The sequence below is a fragment of the Equus quagga genome, chromosome 7, assembly GCF_021613505.1.
Source record: "Equus quagga isolate Etosha38 chromosome 7, UCLA_HA_Equagga_1.0, whole genome shotgun sequence".
Taxonomy (NCBI): Eukaryota; Metazoa; Chordata; class Mammalia; order Perissodactyla; family Equidae; genus Equus; species Equus quagga.
Window position 1 is genome coordinate 34840019 of NC_060273.1, and position 22308 is coordinate 34862326.

General features: G+C 41.8%; 1 protein-coding gene across 2 annotated transcripts in view; it reads right to left on the reverse strand.

The window, feature by feature from the left end:
• Positions 1-21957, reverse strand: part of BAIAP2L1 (BAR/IMD domain containing adaptor protein 2 like 1) — a 102641-nt gene extending 80684 nt beyond the window's left edge. The window contains exon 1 of one of the 2 annotated variants that reach the window (XM_046668685.1): positions 21637-21957. In XM_046668685.1, coding sequence (XP_046524641.1) covers positions 21637-21687 — 51 coding nt within the window. In that variant the 5' untranslated portion in view covers positions 21688-21957. The remainder of the gene's footprint in view (positions 1-21636) is intronic. The other variant, XM_046668686.1, reaches the window with a different exon arrangement.
• Between the last annotated feature and the right edge of the window lie 351 nt (positions 21958-22308).

Below are 22308 nucleotides of genomic sequence, written 5' to 3' on the forward strand. Positions count from 1 at the left end.
GCACTATCACAAATGCTTAAACCAATCAAGGCACGTTCTAATTTCATATGACAAGAATATTTGTTAAGAAGAGTTAAGTATTTGAGAATATTTCTAGATAGATGTCATTTGCAGAAAATCTTGCTTCCTCCTTCCTCGTATTGTTAGGAGCTGCTTTTCCTGGACTAACATCATCAATACTTGATCTCGTCCCCTGCCTTTAGGGAAAGTATTAGTGAGTAAATCTGGCAAAAAGGGAGCTGCTTGTGCAGCTAACAGATGGTCAGAAGAATCATGTTTTTCATATCCATCTTGAATGGGGAGCAGAAGCCAAGTAAAGGAAAACTAGACAATTGAGTTTTTTTTTCTTTGAACTACTAAAAGCAGAAATACAGCCAAATATATAAACACACAAAAATGCTTTCCATCAGTCAAATGTGAACAATGTTTTGGCCTCTGATCAGTCTGTATTATCTATCTATGCTACTAGCTATTGACTTGCATTATGTATCAATTTGTATTATCTATAATCTGTAACATGCCATCCCAGTAGCAATGGGTCTGGAGGGATGGAGGAACACGGCATGAAAAAAACTTTGGCCTTGAATCTTGGGCAAATCACATCCCACCTTGCTGAGCCTCGGTCTCCCCTATAAAATGGGAATAATAATAATTTCCATATCAGGAGGGTAGGAGGATTCAAAGAGATAATAACTAATATTTATGGAGCACTTATGTGCTCTTCAAAGCACTTGACTCTTAGTGCACAGTGAATCAATTGCAATAATTAATATTACAAGACAAAAAGCTCTAAAATACTACTCAACTCTTCAAATGTCCCCAGGTACCTCCTTTTCCTCTGCAACATGAAAACAAATGATACTGGCATACCTACCTCAAAGTGTCACATCTCTGGATGAGAGAGACCATGAATACAAAAACCTCTAGAAGAGTGTGCAGTACAAAAAAACCCAAAGGTGTTATTATTATCTGCTTTATTCAGTTGAAAACATTCTATCCCTTTTTTTCATTTGAGATACATTTTGATGTTTATGGAGTGCTACTATGTTTCAGGCTCTATGACAAGCATTTTAGATGGGTTTTCTCATTAGATCCTAACACTGTGATTATTATTTTCCCTGTTTTAAAATGAGACACTAAAACTTTCAGATGTTAAATTTAAAAATCTTGCTGAAGTTTCCATAGGCAGCAAGAGGTGGAGTCAGGTCGAGGCCACCTCCCTACTAACCTCTGGACTCATCCCTCAGGCCTCAATACATGTTCCTTGAAGTGAATTGTGCAATAACGTGAGACGAAAACACTTTTATGATGGAGCACTATTTTAGTATGAGAAATTATGGGAGTCTCTACAATATTTTCCTTTTCTTTTTAGAAGCTTTCTTGTAACTTACTCCAGATTTTTGATGAATATAATTAATCTTCTAATAACACAACAATATGGACCAACCCTACCCAGGCAAATGAATATTTCTGACCGTCTTCCTTCCCTTAAAAAAAAAAAAAAAAAAAAGGAAAAGTGCTACATGGATGTCAGCAACATAGTGGAGTGAGCTGTTCCTTTTGTCTCCCCTCCTTCAAACTACAACTAAATAGGCATTCATTGATAAGTGGAGGATGCCCATACGGTATATCAGGACGCCTGAGAGACCCGTGCAGCTATACATCTAAAGGTGGATGGACTACCCCCAGGGAGGTGTTGGAGATAGGTGAGCACTCTCTGGGCCCCAGGCAGCCCAGTGCATGTGTGAGACTGCTCTCCCAGCTGGAGACTCCTATGGACCTGAGGGTAGGAGCATGACTGCAAAAACAGGTGATGGCAGCCCTGAGCCCCCACGTTATTGCTTCCCCCTCTGGTAGGAGAGTCCACAGGGCCACAGAATCCACAGGGAGCAGCTCAGGCTCTGACGCAATGGAGAAGCCCCACCCCCCAAGCACAAAGCTGCTGCGACCTAGAAGCAGACAGCAGTGGAGCTGCGAGCCCAGCTGAATGAGCTACTGGCTGCCTCGAACACCCATAGTACCGCTGTGGCCCCAAAGGAGAGAGTGCATCTTGGCTGGACTGTGGGAACAGTCAGCAGCAGCTGTGAGCCCCCGTGTGATTACTTTTCCATTTGGTGGGAGACCCCACAGGTCTGCTGCCATCCCAAGGAGCAGCCAAGGTTTGGATAGGCACAGCTGACAGGGATTGAGACAGGCTCAGATTATACAGTCCCTGCCCACCCACCCAGCCCCTCCCCCGCCCCCATGGCAGCAGGTGGAACCTACAACCAGATACTATCACTATGTGATGGCACCAATCCACTCTATCAAATGGTATGAAGAAATATATTAATACTCCAGACCAGAAGGAAAAAGACAAACACCCAGAAATAAACCCTGAAGGCACAGAAATCTATAATCTAAATGACAGAGAATTCAAAACAGCCATCATAAAAAAACTCAATGAGTCACAAGAGAATTCACGAAGACAGTTCAATGAAATCAGGAACAAAATTAATGAACAGAGGGAATTCTTCACAAGAGATCAAAACTATAAAGAAAAACCAATCAGAAATGTTGGAGATGAAACCACAATGAATGAGGTAAAGAAAAATCTGAAGTTCTTGAATAATAGAGCTGATTTTATGGAGGACAGAATTAGCAATCTAGAGGACAGGAATATAGAAATGTTTCACGTGGAGGAGGAGAGAGAACTAAGTCTAAAAAGAAATGAAGAAATTCTCTGAGAAGTATCTGACTCAATTAAGAAATGCAACATAAGGATTATAGGTATTCAAGAGGGAGAAGGGAGGGAGAAAGGAGCAGAGAGCTTGTTCAAAGAAATAATAGCTGAGAACTTCCCAAAACTGGAGAAGGAGCTGGAATTACATGTAAATTAAGTCAACAGAACTCCTAGCTACATCAATGTAAAAAGACCTCCAAGGCATATATTAGTAAAGCTGGCAAAAGCAAATGACAAAGAAAAAATATTAAGGGCAGCAAGGCAGAAGAAATAACCTACAAAGGCATCTCTATCAGGCTTTCAGCAGACTTCTCAGCAGAAACCTTACAGGGTAGGAGAGAAGAGAATGATATATTCAGAATTCTGAAAGACAAAAACTTTCAGCCAACAGCACTATATCCAGCAAAAATATCCTTCGGATATGATGGAGAAATAAAAACTTTCCCAGATAAACAAAAGCTGAGGGATTTCATTGCCACAAGAACCCCCCCCCCCACAATAAATTATCAAGAAGGCCCTCATACCTAAAATAAAAAAAATAAAAAAAATAAAGAAGGATTTACAAAGCCTTGAGCAAGGAGATAAATAGGCAGACAAAATCAGAAAATAGCAATTCTCCATCAGAACAGATTAGCAAACAACTCTAAAGGTAAAGGAAAGGAAAACATAAAAAATAAATACAAACATTTCATTTTAACTACAAATTCATAACACAAATGGAATAAGTTGTGACAACAACAACTTAGAAGGGGAAGAGGAAAAGGATGGAACCTGCTTAGACTAAGGAAATAAGAGGCCATCAGAGAATGGACTATCTCATCTACAAGGTCTTTTATACAAACCTCATGGTAACCACTAAACAAAAAATCAAAACAGGGACACAAATGATAAATAAAGAGAAAACCATCATAGAAAGCCACTAAACTGAATCGGCAGTCTGAAATACACAGGACAAGAAGCAAGGGAAATACAAAACAGCTGGAAAACAAGCTAGAAACTGGCAGCATTAAGCCCTCATATCAATAACCACTCTAAATGTAAATGTATTGAATTCCCCAATCAAAAGACACAGAGTGGCTAGATGGATTCAAAATCAAGACTCAACAATTTGCTGCCTCCAGGAAACAAATCTCAGTTCTAAAGACAAAGACAGGCTCAGAATGAAGGGATGGAAGACAATACTCCAAGCTAATGGCACACAAAAGAAAGCAGGTTTTGCCATAAATATATCAGACAAAGTAGACTTCAAGATAAAAAAGACAATGAGAGACAAAGAGGAGAAGTATATAATGATAAAAGGGACACTCCACCAAGAGGACACAACACTTCTAAATATATATGCACCTAACACAGGAGCACCAAAGTACATAAAGCAACTATTAATTGACCTAAAAGGAGATCTTAATGGCAACACAATAATAGTAGGGGACCTTAACACCCCACTATCATCAATGTATAGATTGACCAGACAGAAAGTCAACAAGGAATTAGTGGAACTGAGCAAAAAACTAGACAAGATGGACTTAATAGATAATATATAGAACATGACATCCAAAATCAGCAGAATACACATTCTTCTCAAGTGCACATGGAACATTCTCAAAGACAGACCATATGTTGGGAAACAGGGCAAGCCTCAATAAATTTAAGAAGATTGAAATCATATCAGGACTATTTTCCAACCATAATGTTATGAAACTAGAAATCAACTACAAGAAAAAAGCTGGGAAAGTGACAAACATGTGGAGACTAAACAGCATGCTGCTACACAACCAATGGATCACTGAAGAAATTAAAGGAGAAATCAAAGAATATCTGAAGACAAACGAAAATGAAAAAACACCATACCAACTCATATGTGATGCAGCAAAAGCGGTCCTAAGAGGGAAATTCATAGCAATACAGGCCCACCTTAACAAGCAAGCAAAATCTCAAATAAGCAATCTTAAACAACACCTAACAGAACTAGAAAAAGAAGAGCAAACAAAGCCCAAAGTCAGTGGAAGGAAGGAAATAATAAAAATTAGAGCAGAAATAAATTAAATTGGAACCAAAAAAACAGTAGAAAGGATCAATGAAACTAAGAGCTGGTTCTTTGAGAAGATAAACAAAACTGACAAACCCTTAGTGAGACTAAGAAAAAAAGAGAGAAGGCTCAAATAAATAAAATAGAAATGAAAGAGGAGAAATCACAACAGATATCACAGAAATACAAAGGATTGTAAGAGAATACTATGAAAAACTACATGCCAACAAATTGGACAATCTAGAAAAAATGGCTTAATTTTCAGATTCATACAACCTCCCCAAAATGAATCTAGAAGAAATAGAGAATCTGAATAGACCAATCACAAGTAAAGAGACTGAAACAGTAATCAAAACCTCCCAAAAAATAAAAGTCCAGGGGGCTGGCCCTGTTGCCAAGTGGTTAAGTTCATGCTCTCCACTTTGGTGGCCCAGGGTTTCACCAGTTCTGATCCTGGGTGCTGACAGGGCACCGCTCATCAAGCCATGCTGAGGCGGCATTCCACATAGCACAACTAGAAGGACCTACAACAAGAATATACAACTATGTACTGGCAGACTTCGGAGAGAAGAAAAAAAAAAAGAGATTGGCAACAGATGTTAGTGCAGGTGCCAAGCTTAAAAAAAATAAATGAAGTCCAGGACCAGATGGCTTCTCTGGAGAATTCTACCAAACACTCAAAGAAGATTTAGTACCTATCCTTCTCAAACTATTCCAAAAAACTGAAGAAGATGGGACACTTCCTAACACATTTTACAAGGCCAACATTACCCTGATCCCAAAGACAGATAAGGACAACACAAAGAAGGAAAACTACACGACAATATCACTGATGAACACAGATGCAAAAATCTTCAACAAAATACTGGCAAACCAAATACAGCAATACATTAAAAGAATCATACAACATGATCAAGTGGGATTTATACCAGGGATGCAGGGATGGTTCAACATCCACAAATCAATCAATGTGATACACCACATTAACAAAATGAAGTATTAAAACCACTTGATCATCTCAATAGATGTTGAGAAAGAATTTGACAAGATCCAACATCCATTTATGATAAAAACTCTCAATAAAATGGATATTGAAGGAAAGTACCTCAACATAAGAAAGGACATACATGACAAGCCCACAGCCAACATCATACTCAACAGGGAAAAACTGAAAGCCATCCATCTGAGAACAGGAACAAGACAAGGGTGCCCACTCTTGTCACTCTTATTCAACATAGAACTGGAGGTTTTAGCCAGAGCAATTAGGCAAGAAAAAGAAATAAAAGGAATCCAAATTGACAAGGAGGAAGTAAAATTCTCGCTATCTGCAGATGATACGATTTTATATACAGAAAACCCTAAAGAATCCACCGGAAAACTATTAGAAATAATCAACATCTACAGCAAAGTTGCAGGATACAAAATCAACTTGCAAAAATCAGTTGCATGTCTATATTCTAATAACAAACTAACAGGAAGAGAACTCAAGAATACAACCCCATTTACAATTGCAACAAAAAGAATAAAATATCTAGGAATAAATTTAACCAAGGAAGTGAAAGACCTATACAATGAAAACTATAAGACATTATTAAAGGAAATGGATGATGACATAAAGAAATGGAAAGATATTCCACGCACATGGATTGGAACAATAAACATAGTTAAAATGTCCATACTACCTAATGCAATCTACAGATTCAATGCAATCCCAGTCAGAATCCCAATGACATTCTTCACAGAAATAGAACAAAGAATCCTAAAATTCCAGTGGGGCAACAAAAGACTCCAAATAGCTAAAGCAATCCTGAGAAAAAAGAACAAAGCTGGAGGCATCCCAATCCCTGACTTCAAAATATACTACAAAGCTATGGTAATCAAAACACCATGGTACTGATACAAGGGCAGACACACAGATCAGAATTGAAAGCCCAAAAATAAAAGTACACATATATGGACGGCTAATCTTCAACAAAGGAGCTAACATACAATGGAGAAAGGAAAGTCTCCTCAACAAATGGTCTTGGGAAAACTGGACAGCCACATGCAAAAGAATGAAGGTAGACCATTATCTTTCACCATACACAAAAATTAACTCAAAATGGATTAAAGACCTGAAGGTAAGACGTGAAACCACAAAACTCCTAGAAGAAAACATACACAGTACAGTCTTTGACATCGGTTTTAGAAGGAGCTTTTTGAATACCATTATCTACTCGGGCAAGGAAAACAAAAGAAAAAATAAACAAGTGGGACTTCATCAGAGTAAAGAGCCTCTGCAAGGCAAAGGAAACCATGAACAAAATGAAAAGACAACCCACCAACTGGGAGAAAATATTTGCAAATCATATACCTGACAAGGGGTTAATCTCCAAAATATAGAAAGAACTCAAACAACTGAGCAACAAAAAAAACCAACCTGATCAAAAAATGGGCAGAGGATATGAACAGATATTTTTCCAAAGAAGATACACAGAGGGCCAATAGGCACATGAAAAGATGTTCAACATCACTAATCATCGAGGAGCAAATCAACACCACAATGAGATATCACCTTACATCTGTTAGAATGGCTATAACCACCAAGACAAAAAATAACAAATGTTGGAGATGATGTGGAGAAAAGGGAACCCTCATACACCACTGGTGGGAATGCAAACTGGTGCAGCCACTATGGAAAACAGTATGGAGATTTCTCAATAAATTAAAAATAGAAATACCATATGACCCAGCTATTCCACTACTGGGTATTTATCCAAAGAACTTGAAATCAACAATTCAAAGACACTCATGCATCCCTATGTTGACTGCAACATTATTCACAATAGCCAAGATGTGGAAGCAGCCCAAGTGCCCCTCAACTGATAACTGGATAAAGATGTGGTATATATATACAATGGAAGACTACTCGGACATAATGAAAGACAAAATTGTTCCATTTGCAACAACATGGATAGAACTTGAGGGTATCATGTTAAGTTAGATAAACCAGAAAGAGAAAGACAAACACCGTATGATTTCACTCATGTGGAAGATAAACAAACATATGAACGAAGAGAACAATTTAGTGATTATCAGAGGGGAAGAGGGTTGTGGGGTGGGCATAAGGGGTAAAGGGGCACATATATACAGTGACTGACAAATAATGTACAACTGAAATTTCATAATGTTATATAGTATTATGACATCAATAAAAAAAGTGCTATAAAATAAAGGGAAGAAAAAGAAGATTCCAGAACTATCTGTAGTCCTCACGAGAATTAATAACAGTTAACACTGTCTATCAATTTCCTTTGCTGAAAAAGAATTAAAACATTACAGAACTCTATTACAAAACCACAGGATGCTTTAACCACCCCATCCAAGTCTTATATCCCTTTTTTTCTCCCCACAGGGAACTGCTACGTATGACTGCTGTTAACTTTCTAACTCATATTTTATACTTTTCCACACATGTACATTTAGCCACAATTGATATATATCTTTGCTTTGTGCATTTAATAAAAAAACTATATCATATAATACATTCCACTCTTACATCTTACTTTTTTTATTCAATCTTCTTCTGAGACCGCTCCACCTTTATATATATTGACTGAGTGTATCCCTATTTAACTTCTGTATGATATCCCTTTGTTATTTATTTTTTTTATGAGGAAGACTGGCCCTGAGCAACATCTGTTGCCAATCTTCCCTTTTTTGCTTGAGGAAGATTATTATTGAGCTAACACCTGTGCCAATCTTCCTCTATTTTATGAGGGATGCTGCCACAGTGTAGCTTGACAAGCAGTGCTAGGCCCTTGCCTGGGACCCAAACCTATGAACCCTGGACCACTGAAGTGGAATGCATGAGTTTACCCACTATGCCACGGGGCCGTCCCCTACAATATCCTTTTATAATGGCAAGTTGCATGTGTCCATGTGGCTAGGCTACAGTATCCAGTCAGTCAATTAAACGCTAATTTAGGGGTTGTGGAAAGGAATTTTGTAGATGTGGTTAATACCTACAACCAGTTTAGTTTAAGTAAAAGAGATTATCCTCAATAATCTGGGTGGGCTTCATTTAATGAGCTGAAAGGTTTTAAGAATAAAACTGAGGTTTCCCTGAGGAAGACGATATTTTGCTCATAGACTGCAGTGTCAGCTTCCAGCCTGCTCTACAGATTTGACTTCCCAGGCCCCTCCAATTGCATAAGCCAATTTCTTGATTTCCTCTTCTGAGTGACATTTAGATGTCTTATATGATTTTGCTAATACCAACTATGTGGCAAGGGATTGCACGTCTCCTCCTTATACACACAGCTGGGAATTTACCTAGAAATAGAATTGCTGGGCCATATGATATCATTTCTGGGTATATGACAGATCTTTCAATTTTCTTAGATACTCCCAGATACTTTGGGGAACGCAGCTGCAGCAATTTGTGCTCCCACAACCACCGTATGAAAGTACTGTTTTACCACACTCTCACCAATACTTGGTGGTGTCATACTTTTTGCCTATCTGAGGGATAAAAAAACAGTACCCTTTTTTTTAAGTTCCACAAACTGTTTTGTTAGCATTAAAAAAGTAGACATGACGTGAAATACCTAAGCAGGGGAAGGGAAACAATGAAAGGTGGCTTACTATATATTATAATGGTTTTATCCTCAGTTCTTATGTCTATCATAGATTAACGTCATCAGTGACTTTTGTCCTTATAACAACAGAGTAGGAGGCACGAAAAGCCTGAATATTTCCCACAACCAAGCAGATGTGGGCTGTGGCCCCCCCCCCCAGGTCCCCAATCACTGTGCTCCAGGCACAAGGGCCTCTGGGATGTTCTCTGAACAAGCCAAATCCATTCCCACCACAGGGATTTTGTACTTGCTCCTCTGCCTCAAGGCTCTTCTCTTGGATAGTCATCTACCTGGGTCTCAGCTCCAAACGTCTCACAAATACCTTCCTCAACCCTCCTCCTCCCATGGATGGTAGCACCTCCAGCCTCCCCCTCTCTCCAGCCTGTTCCTTGCTTTTCTTTCCTCAAAAGGCTTGTCACTATCTCACATGAAATAACCTGTTTACTCTGTCTGCTTAATAGGAACTGCATGTAAATTAAAGCTAAGGACCACTGCACCACTGCACCTCCAGCCCCAGTCACGGTGCCTGGACCATCTAATGGCGAAAGTGTACTCAGCAGCAGCAGTTTTTGATTTTTTAAATTATTATATGAGACATACGTGCTCACGGGTGAATCAGCTGTGTCACATGCCTTCAGCTAGTCTGAACACACTGCAACAGACACAATGACCCAGTGGGCCAATTAGCAATGAAAATCTAGAGTGAAGTAACGGGGCCACTGCTCACAACTTCATTAGCTCAAAGTAACAGCTTCAAGTGAGGGTCACAAAAGCTGCAAGGCTCTCGCCTCTACCCACTAAGTCAAAACAGGCTCATAAAACCTGGAAACGTCAGGACTTTCCTTGTGAATTTTGCTTCCCAATCCTATGTTTTCCCAAGTTGACATTTAAATTACTTTTTTAAGTATTAGACAGTAGTGTGGCTCTTCAAAAAGTACCTTGTTGGAAATAACCCAAGTGTCCATCAGCTGGTGAAAAGAAGAAATGTGGTACATCCATAAATGGAATATTATTCAGCCATTAAGAGGAATAAAGTACTAATACACACTACAACACAGATGAACTCCATTCTGCTAAGTGAAAGAAGCCAGTCACAAAAGAACACATATTACATGATTCCATTTACATGAAATATTTAGAAAAGACAGATCTATAGAGACTGAAAATATATAAGCAAGTGCCTGGGATTGGGGTTGAGAATGAGAAATAACAGCAAATGAGCACAAAGGACTTTTTTGGGATGATGGTTATAAAATTGGACTGTGGTGATAGTTGCACAATTCTGTAAATTTACTAAAAATCACTGAATTGTACCCTTAAAAGCAGTGAATTTTATAGTTTATAAATTATACCTCAATAAAGATATTTTACAAAAAGAAAAACAACAGCATCAACAAAAACCCTTGACTTTTCTTGACATCCAGACTGCTAAGGATTCAGGCTCTAAGTTCTTAACGCTATGGACTGCCACAAGCTGTGTGTCTTTGCTCATTCCTTGGTCGTTTCTAACTGGCCTGCCCACAGAAGATCCAGATGTACTGAGATGCCAGGCATCCACTGTACTTTGTAAACAGTGGTCCAGAACCAGCTGGAAAAGTGCTACTGGTCTGCAAAGCATTTACGCCCATGTAGCCGTTTGCAGCAACCTCCCCTCCTAGGGTGAAAAGTAATTAGACCTATTAGTAGAAAAAGGTAACCCAGCTATTGTGAGACACATCTCCTCCTGGATTAGCAGCTGTCTTTCCAGCTGTGATTGGGGAAGGAGTTTGGCAAATGTTTCTCTAGGCAAAAACTCCTTATTGTGTCTTTCTATAAGAATAGTTTCATAGGAAATCTTCAGCTCACAGAGAAAACTCTCTGTGAAACTTTCACTATGATTTAAACGTTGTTTTGCCTTCATTCTTCCTTTCCTTTCTTCATTCTAATCCAGGCTTTGGTTTGTAAAGAATTATTTCTACAAAAGTGGTGCTTCAGGGGCTGGCCCCATGGCATAATGGTCGAGTTTGGCATGCTCCACTTCTGCAGCCCAGCTTCATGGGTTCGGATCCCAGGTGTGGACCCACACCACTTGTCAGCCATGCTGAGGTGGTGACCCACATACAAAACAGAGTAAGAGTGGCATTTATGTTAGCTCAGGGCAAATCTTCCTCATAAAAAAAAAAAAAGGTGCTGCTTCAAAATGCAAAGGGTATGCTAGAAATGAAGCCATGAAGCCCACAGGGTTACGTGGTTCCATCCCTCACAAGATGAATTGGGTACAAGAAGCTACTGGGCCAGCAAAGCATAGGGCCACCTCTGTGGGCTTAGCCTCTCCTAGAAGAATATTCTCAGAGACTTCTGAGTACCACAGATCCCCAGCTCCTTAGGAACCAACCACATGATGAGAATATCAGTATAATAATCATCCCAAAAGGTATTTATTGCTACCTCTTGAGACATGGTACTGGAAGCAATCACATCTCCATGACCTTTCATTTCATTGTTTAAAGAAACAGATTTCTGTGACAAAATCTCCCTTCCCTATTCACTACTCATTTACGCAGCAAGAATCGTATATTAATCTTTTCCTCCTTTCTTCCAATACTGAGACAAAACAAAGTCCAAAGAACTGAATTGGTAAAGGCAGGACTCCCCTGGGACAGAAGGTGGGGAAGGAGCAAGGAAACAGAACTGATGATACTGGGGGCAGGCCAAGGTGGAGGGAAAGGCTAGAGATACTAAAACCTTGGCACTGTTGTCCTGCCACAAGCTATAAACTCTAGAAAAGGACGTACTCTGTCTTTTCTCCAGTGTGGGTCCCAGTGATGACCACAGTGCTTGGCACAGCTGTGGCGCAAAAGAAAACAGTTGCTGAAAGAATGAACGCAGGTGGTGAGCTTGGCACATACGTAATAGATGCTCAAAACATGATAGTTATTATTATTACTGCTATCTCAGTCCCACTGGCCATGGAGTAAGGTGAGGATTTTAGTTACAACTGTGTGATAAGCATAGATCTTCACTATTTATTCAACAAATATCTTTAAGGTCTTACTATACATCAGCACGATAAGGGATTAAAAAAATCCTCAGGGAGCATACAGCTCACCGACAGAAAATTCATGCCAATAATTTCAACACCATTCTTTTATCAAATATTTACTCAGCTCCGCCTATGTGGCCATCACTGTTAGATACCAGGGATAAGCAGTAAACAAAACAGATGAAAATCAATGCTCTCGTGGTGGTTACAGTCTGGGAAACACACGTTATCCCTGCTAACAGACTGTTCGAAGAGCTTTCCATGTGTTATGTTTAGTCTTCACAACCATATGAGATAGGTACTATTATCATCCTTATTGACAGGCGAGAAAATTAAAGCACAAGGTCAAATGGAGGACTATGACATTATCAAGTGCATACAAAAATCTGGGATAACAAAAAGGATGGATTGGTTAGGTGAAGGCATCTTCTCAAGGGCACAACAATTGGACAGTCATGTAAGAACAATGTTTTGCACATTTAAAGTGTGTTTACACACTTAGAAATACATTGCACTGTCAGACATAGTTGATGGCCTGCACCCAGAGCTGCTCCAGGTATAAGATGAAGCCCATGATAAAATATACCATTTGGTCAATCAAAACCAGTAAAGTTTTATATTTAAAAAATTGCAGGACTTAAGTATAAGGAATTATCGTTGTGATTTTCCTGATTTTCTTTTGCCACCTGAGTTTTTGTGGCCAGAGATGGATTGGTCTCAGCCTCCGTATCAGACAGGCACGCGAAGGTGACTAGGGTTGTCTCCTGTACTCCTCTACCCTCCACGCACAGGCTGGGGCTTCCCTCCTAACTCAGGAGGGGGTGCTCCATCCCGAAGGTCAAAGAGAAGCACTTAGGGTGGCTGGCAGCTGGACTCGTCATCTGAGATCTGTTCTGACCCCCAACCACCATCTTTTTCATGCTTATTCCAGGCAATGTGTTCTGATCATCTGAACTTTCACCCCTACTTACTTTGACAGGCTGTCATTACCACTTTTGTACCTTTTCTTGTCCTTGTAATTACTGCTTTTGTAACTTTCAAGGATACAGCTGCACCTTGAAAGGAATTAGCTGCTAGCAACATCAGGAATAAGACTTTTAAAGACAGTTGTAAGAACTGGAATTTGGGTGTCCTCAGTTTTGTTGAGTTCTTTTTCTGTTGCATTTATAGTCTCAGGTTACTAAGTGTTAAAAATCTACTCCTATAAGTAAAGATTAAGAGAAAAACGTTAAGATTTTAAATTACACGTGCTTAAAAGATTAATTCACAAAACAGGTAGAAATGGCCCATTTCAGCTTAGTTTTTAAAACTTTTTACCCATTAAAATGTAACAGATTGATCCCTGCTTTTTTCCCTTAGCTTAAGCGTTATAAAAGTAATCCACTCACATAAAGAAAACGTGAGCCCTCCAGAGGGCAGAGCATGAGTGAGAAGCACAAGTCCCCCTCCTCAGCACCCTAGGGCGAACCACTGCTGTCCTTTGATATTTTCAGTGAAGGAATTGCTATTGCTCAGGGACTTTTTAACCTCCAAAGTACCATATAAATAAAAGCAGTTTAAGCAACACACCCGAGGGCATGTTCACTCACCTGCTGTTCTCTCTAAAGCACGCGTAGCTCTAGGAGGCTGTGAGTGATCAGTTAGATCTCCGAGCGGTACAGATTTATTTTGCTCCCTGGATTGGGAACACATTCTGGTAATATTTTTCATTTATTTTTGAATGAGAGAGAAGCTGGCAACATTTTGTCTCATTTACACAAGTCTCACCTTTATTCGCAAAGATTTGAGGTAGCTGTTACAACCAGGACACAGTCCCTAAAATAATGACAACCCAGAAAGACAGACTCAAGGTCTGGAAAACATAAGTAGAAGTATAAAATCAAGGCTGAGGAAAACAAGCACAGAAGTATACAGGCCTGAAGGGCCACAGAGCTATAATTACTCTGTACACATCAACAAGTACAAAGTTTAGGGGGGAATTATACCGAACAATGGTATACATGAAATCTCAGGTATTCTCCCGGCCAATGTCCATAAGCTACTATATCTTATAGGTATACACATTTTATTACCATTTAAAAAAAAAAAACTCCATGGTTTACAAAAAAGAAAGTGGTTTTAAAAGACCTACTTAATTGGCTGGGGTTCAGGAAAGGTGCATTCTTGCAAAATCAGATTACAGCATAATTTGGGGCATGTTTTCTGGAAGGCATTTTGCAATGTGTAGTAAATATGCTTTAAAATGTCCCTACCCTTTGACTTGCAGCTCCCTTCTGGGGATTTAACTTAAGGAAAACATTGCGGCTTTGTGCAAAAGCTTTACCTGCAATGATGCTCACTGCAGTGCTTTAACAGCAAAGTGCTGGCAACGATCTTCAGTCCAATAACACGGGACTGAATCGACGAATTATGATGGAGAATGGAGTACTGCGGAGTCATCAAAATGATGATGCGCAGAATACTGACTGATGTGGAAAGATGTACTGGAAGATATTAGAAAGAGTGACAATAAGAGTTAAATAGTGTTATCTCTGGGTTGTCGGATTCTGGGTGACTTTTACTTTCAGTGTAAATATTCATAGAAATTTTGGAAATGTTCTGGTATCAGAGAAAAATATAGTTTAAAAAAGCCTCTGACATTAAAACCAACATATACATACACACATAAATAAAAGATGAATGATTATGGGAAATGCTGAGAAGTATAATTTGAGGGACTTGTTCAAGTATGTACAATCTAAGTGGGAGAAGACCCAAATTAAAAATAACATTTCCTTTAGAAAGTACTAGTCCTAAAACTTCTTGATTCAACTATAACTCACTGAAATTCTTTTTAAAAACCAGTCTACTGTGCCTGCAACAGTAAAGTAGGTACATTTTCAAGAAAAGTCACACAAAAAAGGAAAGGCACTTTCATTAATACTCAATTAAGAAAATTCAATTAGCCATAACTCTGCACCCACCCCCAGCATTCCAGTTTGTTTAAATATGGCTCACCCATGCCCCCACCACCACTTACACGATAAAAACTTCTGATGTGTTCAGCTGTAACAGTTTTGGAGTCTAATCTACTAAATACCACAACTGTATGGCCTCTCTCAGACCCATGTTCCCTAGGTCCTGGTTCTGCCTTCTGAAATTAAGTAACCCCGATGGAGATCAGGCTCCTGCTGAGGTTACAGACGTCCAAGCACAAGCCTGGGGCAAACAGTTTGTTTTGTTTTGTTTTGAATTTAAAAATTTTATTTGCATATATCCATCAGAGTGGCCAAAATTGAAAGGAAGGAAAATATCAACTGTTGGCATGGATGAAGAGCAACTGGAACTCTCCGACACTGCTGGTGGGAACGTAAACTGGTACAACCACTGTGGAAAACTGCTTGGCAGTTTCTACCAAAGCTAAATACTCAAATACCTAATAACACAGAATATCCACTCCTATGTACATACCCAAGAGAAACGAGGGCCTATGCACTTCAGACATGTACTGAAATGTTCACAGCCACCGTATTCATAATATCATGGAGCAGTCTGAAAACAATCCGAATGCCCACCCAAGAACAGATAAACTGTGATATAGACACACAGTGGAATACTACGCAGCAAAAAGAATGAACTAACTACAATTACTCCAACATGAATAAATCCGACAAACACACTGGGTGAAAGATGGTGGACAAAATAGGCCCAACTAATTAGTGCTGCTGGATGTTAGGAGGGTAGTGACCTTGGAGGGGGTGTAGTGACTGGAAGGCAGCATGAGAGGGACATCAGGACAGCTGGTCATGGTTTGCTTTTTTTTCTTTTTTCTTTTTAGTGGCAACAGATGTTAGCTCAGGTGCCAATCTTTTGTTTTTTTTTTTTCGAGGAAGATTAGCCCTGAGCTAACATCTGCTGCCAATCCTCCTCTTTTTGCTGAGGAAGACCGGCCCTGAGCTAACATCCGCTGCCAATCTTCCTCTATTTACTGAGGAAGACTGGCCCTGAGCTAACATCCATGCCCATCTTCCTCTACTTTATATGTGGGACACCTACCACAGCATGGCATGCCAAGTGGTGCCATGTCCGCACCCGGGATCCAAACCAGCCAACCCCGGGCCACCGAAGCAGAACGTGTGCACTTAACCACCATGCCACCTGGCTGGCCCCTGGTCTGCTTCTTGATTTGGGTGCTGGTTACACAGGTGTGTTCAGTTTGTGACAATTTAGTGAGGTACATACAGTAGTCCCCCCTCATCTACAGTTTCGCTTTCCACACTTTCAGTTACCAGTGGTCAACTGCAGTCCAAACATATTCTATGGAAAATTCCAGAAATAAACATTTCATAAGTTTTAAATTGACTGCTGTTCTGAGTAATGAGATGAGATCTCACACCAGCCCAGCCCAGGATAAGAATCATCTCTTTGTCCAGCATATCCGTGCTGTATATGCTAGCTGCCCGTTAGTCACTCAGTAGTCATCTCTGTTATCAGATCAACTGTCTAGGTATCGTAGTGCTTGCGTTCAAGTAACCCTTATTTTACTTAATAATGGCCTCAAAGAGCGAGAGTAGTGATGCTGGTGATTCCCACATGCCAAAGAGAAGCCGTAAAGTGCCTCCATTAAGTGAAAAGGTCAATGTTCTTGACTTAGTAAGAAAAAAAAAAGTTGTATGCTGAAGTTGCTAAGATCTATGGTGAGAACAAATCTTCTATCTGTGAAATTGTGAAGAAGGAAAAAGAAATCTGTGCTAGTTTTGCTGTCACACCTCCAACATATATATATATATATATATATATATATATATATATACAGGAAAACACAGTATATATATGGTTCAGTACTATCCTCGGTTTCAGGCATCCACTGGGGGGGTCTTCCAACATATCCCAGGCAAGTAAGGAGGGACTACTGTACGTAAGCACACCTTTCTGCATGTATGTCATAATTCCATAAAAAGTTTTAGAAACAAAAAATATATTTGCAAGTGTCAACAGATAAGTTAAATTAATGTTCGTGTTGCTTTTATAAAATAATTTTTGCTCTCGAACTGCAGAATATACAGCTATGTGGAACGCTGAAGAAAACAAAAATCCAGTTTGTTGCAATTCCATGTACATTAGGTTTCCCCTGCAGGTCTGCCGGTGTGGCTCATTACAATAGAGGTACAAGACAAGAATTAATGTCCGATACTGAAATAACGTGAACTCAAAAGCAACCCGAACCTTGTGAATGGTGTCACCTCTCCATGTGGTCCCAGCCTCACAGGCTTCATAATAAAGGCTGCTTTCAGCCTCACAGGCTGCTCTGTCTGCATAGTAGTAATGTTATCATAGTTCTAAAACCTCTTTTCAATCAAGAAAAATGTTATGACAGAAAAAGATATCTATTGTTTAGCTTCATATTTTCATTTTACCAGACAAAATGCTACAAAACTGGGCTGTTCAGTCTAATATTCAATACCTGGCAACCCTTTCTGTTCCTACCCGGCACCTGATTCTTACTGTCCCCTTTTTTAGTCATCACAGAGCCAAGAGCAAGTTGTCTGGGCTTCTGCAAATCCCATTTTATCTTCAGCATACTTGAAGAAAGTAGTGTTATGGGAACAGATGAAGATATCTAATAGCAAATATAGCTACAGCCATAAAAATAAAAGGCAATTTAAAGCTTCAAAAGCTAGACCCGTACGTACAGCATAATCTACACTGGAAGCCAATGGGGCAGGGTCCTTCACTTACACATCCCCAACTGAACCCCAGTCGAGAAAACAAACAGCCATTAAACAAACAAAACCTAGTGCACACGCCTAGAATGCTTACTTCACCCAGCGAAAGAACAAAAGTATCTCATTTTCTTATTAAAAAAAAGGTTTTGTTCAAAACACGCCAAGGATGACAAACTAACAGAATGACTGAGAATTTGTGACATCTTAGATCACCAAATTATGAAAAGGTATTCGGTTTGTGCATTTTTTGGCCACTAGAAACTAAATCACTACACAAAAAGGAGAGGGATAGAGGCTGGCAGGGTAAATGGCATGTGAGCACTGGTCACTCAGACTTTGGGCCTCGGTTTCTCAATGGTGAACAAAATCCATATCCACCTTGAGGGCTGATGTATACTTAGAACAAAAAGAGGGCTCTCTGAAAAGTGTCAAGGGAGGGAGCGGGGAGACTGGCATGGCATAGGTGCTTACTAAATAAATGAGTGTTTATTTATTCAACAAATACACCCACTCCATGCTAGGAACTGTTCTAAGTGCTCAGAATACAACAAAACAAAGCTCTTTTCCTCTGGGAGCTCACATTCTAGCTGGAGCGGAGAGAGAGATAAACATAATAAATAAATATATTATATAGTATATCCTAGGTAGTAAGTTCTACGGGGGAAAAGGTAAAGTTCGGTGGAGCTGGGAGATGGACGGCAACTGCAATTTTAAGGAGCTGTTTGAGCAGGCCTCACTGCGAAGGTGACATTCAAACAAAAACGTGTGTCCCTTTCCCTCCCTCTCCTTTTTAGGTGTCATTTCCCCCCTTCACTGCCCCCTTAGCAAGACGAATGTACGTATGACATCCCTGGATGACGTCACACTCATCCCTCAACTTCCTAAGACTTTAACAGTTCTAACTTCTAGGAAGGTTGTGGTTACTCTTAATTAAAGGTTCTTTTGAACTTTACTTCTTCCTCATACCCCTAAAGCCTGTACTCATCGGAAAACCATGGAAAATCACAAGCAAGACACTGAGGGCAAATTATGGGCATACTATCGACTGAAGTGTGGGGAGTGGGAGGGATCTTTGGCTTAATTCTAACTAGCAACAGTTAACATTACTTGACATTTTGGGACTCATTATCATGCCATTTGTTTGTGAAGCCGAAAAACACACATCCTCCTGGGATTTAGCATGAATCCCCAGTAATCATTTGTCTAAGTACACATTTTAGAAAACTCAGCAAACGTGTAAATATATACTGAAGGATATTTGATACAGCATACAGAGGATCACGCTACTTTATAATCCCCCATTTTCTCTGAAGAATTTATTCCTTTATTTCAAAGTTGGAGAAATTTGAGTATTGGAAAAAAAAAAAATCTAAAGCCCAGACTAGCAAGTCATAAAATCTCATTTGCAGGTGGCTTTTGTAAACGCATCTGGTTAGGTTAGGTTTCTATTAGTAAAACATACTGGATGGCTCAGTAACATAAAGGATATCTCTTTTTTAAAGAAGCAGAGTCATCAACACTGTCAGCAGATTTTTTTCCATATTAAGCTTAAATTGTTTTCAGCTTTGATCACGGGGGGACGGGTAAGGTGGGGAGGAAGAACCTAATGAGGAGGCAGTGAAAGGATTTCAGCCTTTCAATCGACCTGGGAATGTAAAATTCATTGTATTTCCATCATAGCCAAAGCATGAGCTAGCAGCATTCACTTCACAGATTATATACAAACTTGTTGTCTGGAGCTGTAAATTCTTATTCCACCATCTCAACATAAAAAACATGATCCCAAAACATCAACGAGGAAACGGTGATTAAAGTCAATCAACAAACTTCTGTGAGCTTTCAATGTTTTAAGACACCTGGGAATGGAAAGCACTAAGATACTGGTCTTTGATCTTCAGTGTTATAATAACTTTCCAAAAACTGAAAATGAGTTACACCGCCTTACATCTATAAATACATATGACCCAAACTATCAAATCCACACTCCTCCTGGCCCAGTTTTTTGGGGGAATACGACACGCCAAAGTGGTTGGCATTTGTGGCACTGTCATTCGCTCGAGTACAGCCCTCCTACTGAGTCATCACCGAAAGGGAAAATCAAGGAAGTGGGAGAAGGAGCCAAGAGAAGAGTTACTCCTGAGCATCTGATCGCTTGCCTCGAGTTGATACCTCATCTCAGACTGGAAAAATTTAAGCGTCTGTATTCTTGGAGAATACGGGGGGAGAGGAACTCCTGTGTTCCAGAGTTCTGTGCCCCAGCGGATACTTAAGATGCCGCCTCAAATTTGCAATGATCTACATTCCTCAATTGCACCTTTTTTTCTTATCTGACAGTCATCAGAGTTGCTACGACTCCTCAAGTCTAAGAGCGTTTTATTTACACACTTTGTCAACACCCCACACTTCCTTCCTGCCCCACCATCTTCAGAACCATTTAAATATTAACAACCTCAATACAAGTGTTAAACGTTAACATTCAAATTTCTGGGATTTCTAAAAATTGCCCTTTATTATGGAAAGACGCGAATTAGGAACAGATTTTGGTCACAGTTACTCACTCAGCCCCCAAAATGCTGCATCAACCCTGTTTACTATCTCTAGAAAGTATAATTCACATGCTACAATAGGAAGGGAATCAATTCTCTTCTGAACGTCAAACGACAGATTATGAATATATTTCCATGCTCTTTTTTCCTCTTATCCAACAAGAGTCAATAAACTCTGACTCCAGGAGCTCACTCAGACCTTGCAAATCGACAAACTAACTTTTAGGGTCAAAAACAGAAAAAAATCTGCAAAAATGACCAAACTCTGGACCTTCAACAGGACTCCAAATGAATCCGGAGAACTTGCAAGTCCCCGGGGTTCCAGGAGCCTAAGCCGAATTAAAACAACAGTGGTGCCGCATTCTATTAATAGCAGATGATTAAACAAGTATCTTATTTCAACCGGCATGCATCTAGGAGTGCTGAAACTTCCGAAAGCGGCCCCTAATCCCAAGTCTCCGTTTCTGGAAGAATTCCTAATAAATGCAAGTTAGGAGCATGCCCGTCCACGCACGCCTTAAGGTGGGGCCGGTTTCGCGCAACCCCGGGCGCTCTCGGCCTCCGACCGCCTCCCGACACGATCGCCAGGAGCCGGCGGCCTCGGAGGGAGCGCAGCCCGGGAGCCCGCCGCCCCGGGGCTCGGCTCCTCGGGCTCGCCGACGGCCGCAGCCCGGCCCCGGCCGCCCCTCGCGCCCGGCTCCCCGCCCTCCGCCCTCCGCCCGCTGCAGCCCCGCCGGCGCGGCCGCGACCCTAAGGGGACGCGGGGAGGGGGACGTGGCCCCGCGACCGCACCGCCCGCACCCCCCAAGCCCGTCTGGCTGTAAAACGTGTAGTTTGTGGGACGTCTCCATGGCCGGGAGCGAGAGGGGGAGGGGGTTCCCGCGAAAAGGAAGCCCCCAAGGTGAAGGACCCCCACCTGCCCCCGGAGAGGCCTCCCGCGCCCCCAGCCTCGAACCCCGGCGCCCCAGGGCCCCCGGCCGCCCAGGGCCTGCTTACCCGGTAGGTGCTCTCCGTGAGCCGGTTCACCTCCTCCGGCCCCCGCGACATGGCCGCAGCCGCCCGGCGGGCGAGCGCGGGAGGACGCGGCGGGGCCTCGTGGCCGCCCGAGCCTGGGCGGCGGGAGCGCCGGAGCGCGGCGGAGGGGCCCTCGAGGGTCGGCCGTCGGCCCGGGAGTCCCCACGCGCGCCTCCGCCGCTCAAGTGTCAAAACTTGCAGCGCCGCCGCCGCCGCCCGCCCGGAGCCGAGGAGCTGAGGGGCTGAGGAGACGCGGCCCGACGCGGCGCGGGCCGCCCCACCTGAGGCGGCCAGGGTGGGAGGGGCCGCCGTGGGCGGGGCGGCCGCGGGCGAGCTTGGCCCGAGGGGGCGGGGCGGCCCCACCTGAGGCGGCCGCGGTGGGCGGGGCCGAGCGGCCGGGGAAGGAGAGGAGGAGGCGAGCAGAGCTGTGGTGGGAGGGGAGGGCAGCACCGCCCGAGTGGGCGGGGCAGAGGTGAGCGGGGCCAAGCGGGTGGGGCGGGGCCACCTGAAGCGGTCGGAGTGGGCGGGGTCTAGCGGCCCTGTGGGCGGGGCCACCTGAAGCAGTCGGAGTGGGCGGGGTCTAGCAGCCCGTGTGGGCGGGGCGGAGGTGAGCCGGGCCGAGTGGGCAAGGCGGGTTGACCACCCTGCGCTCTT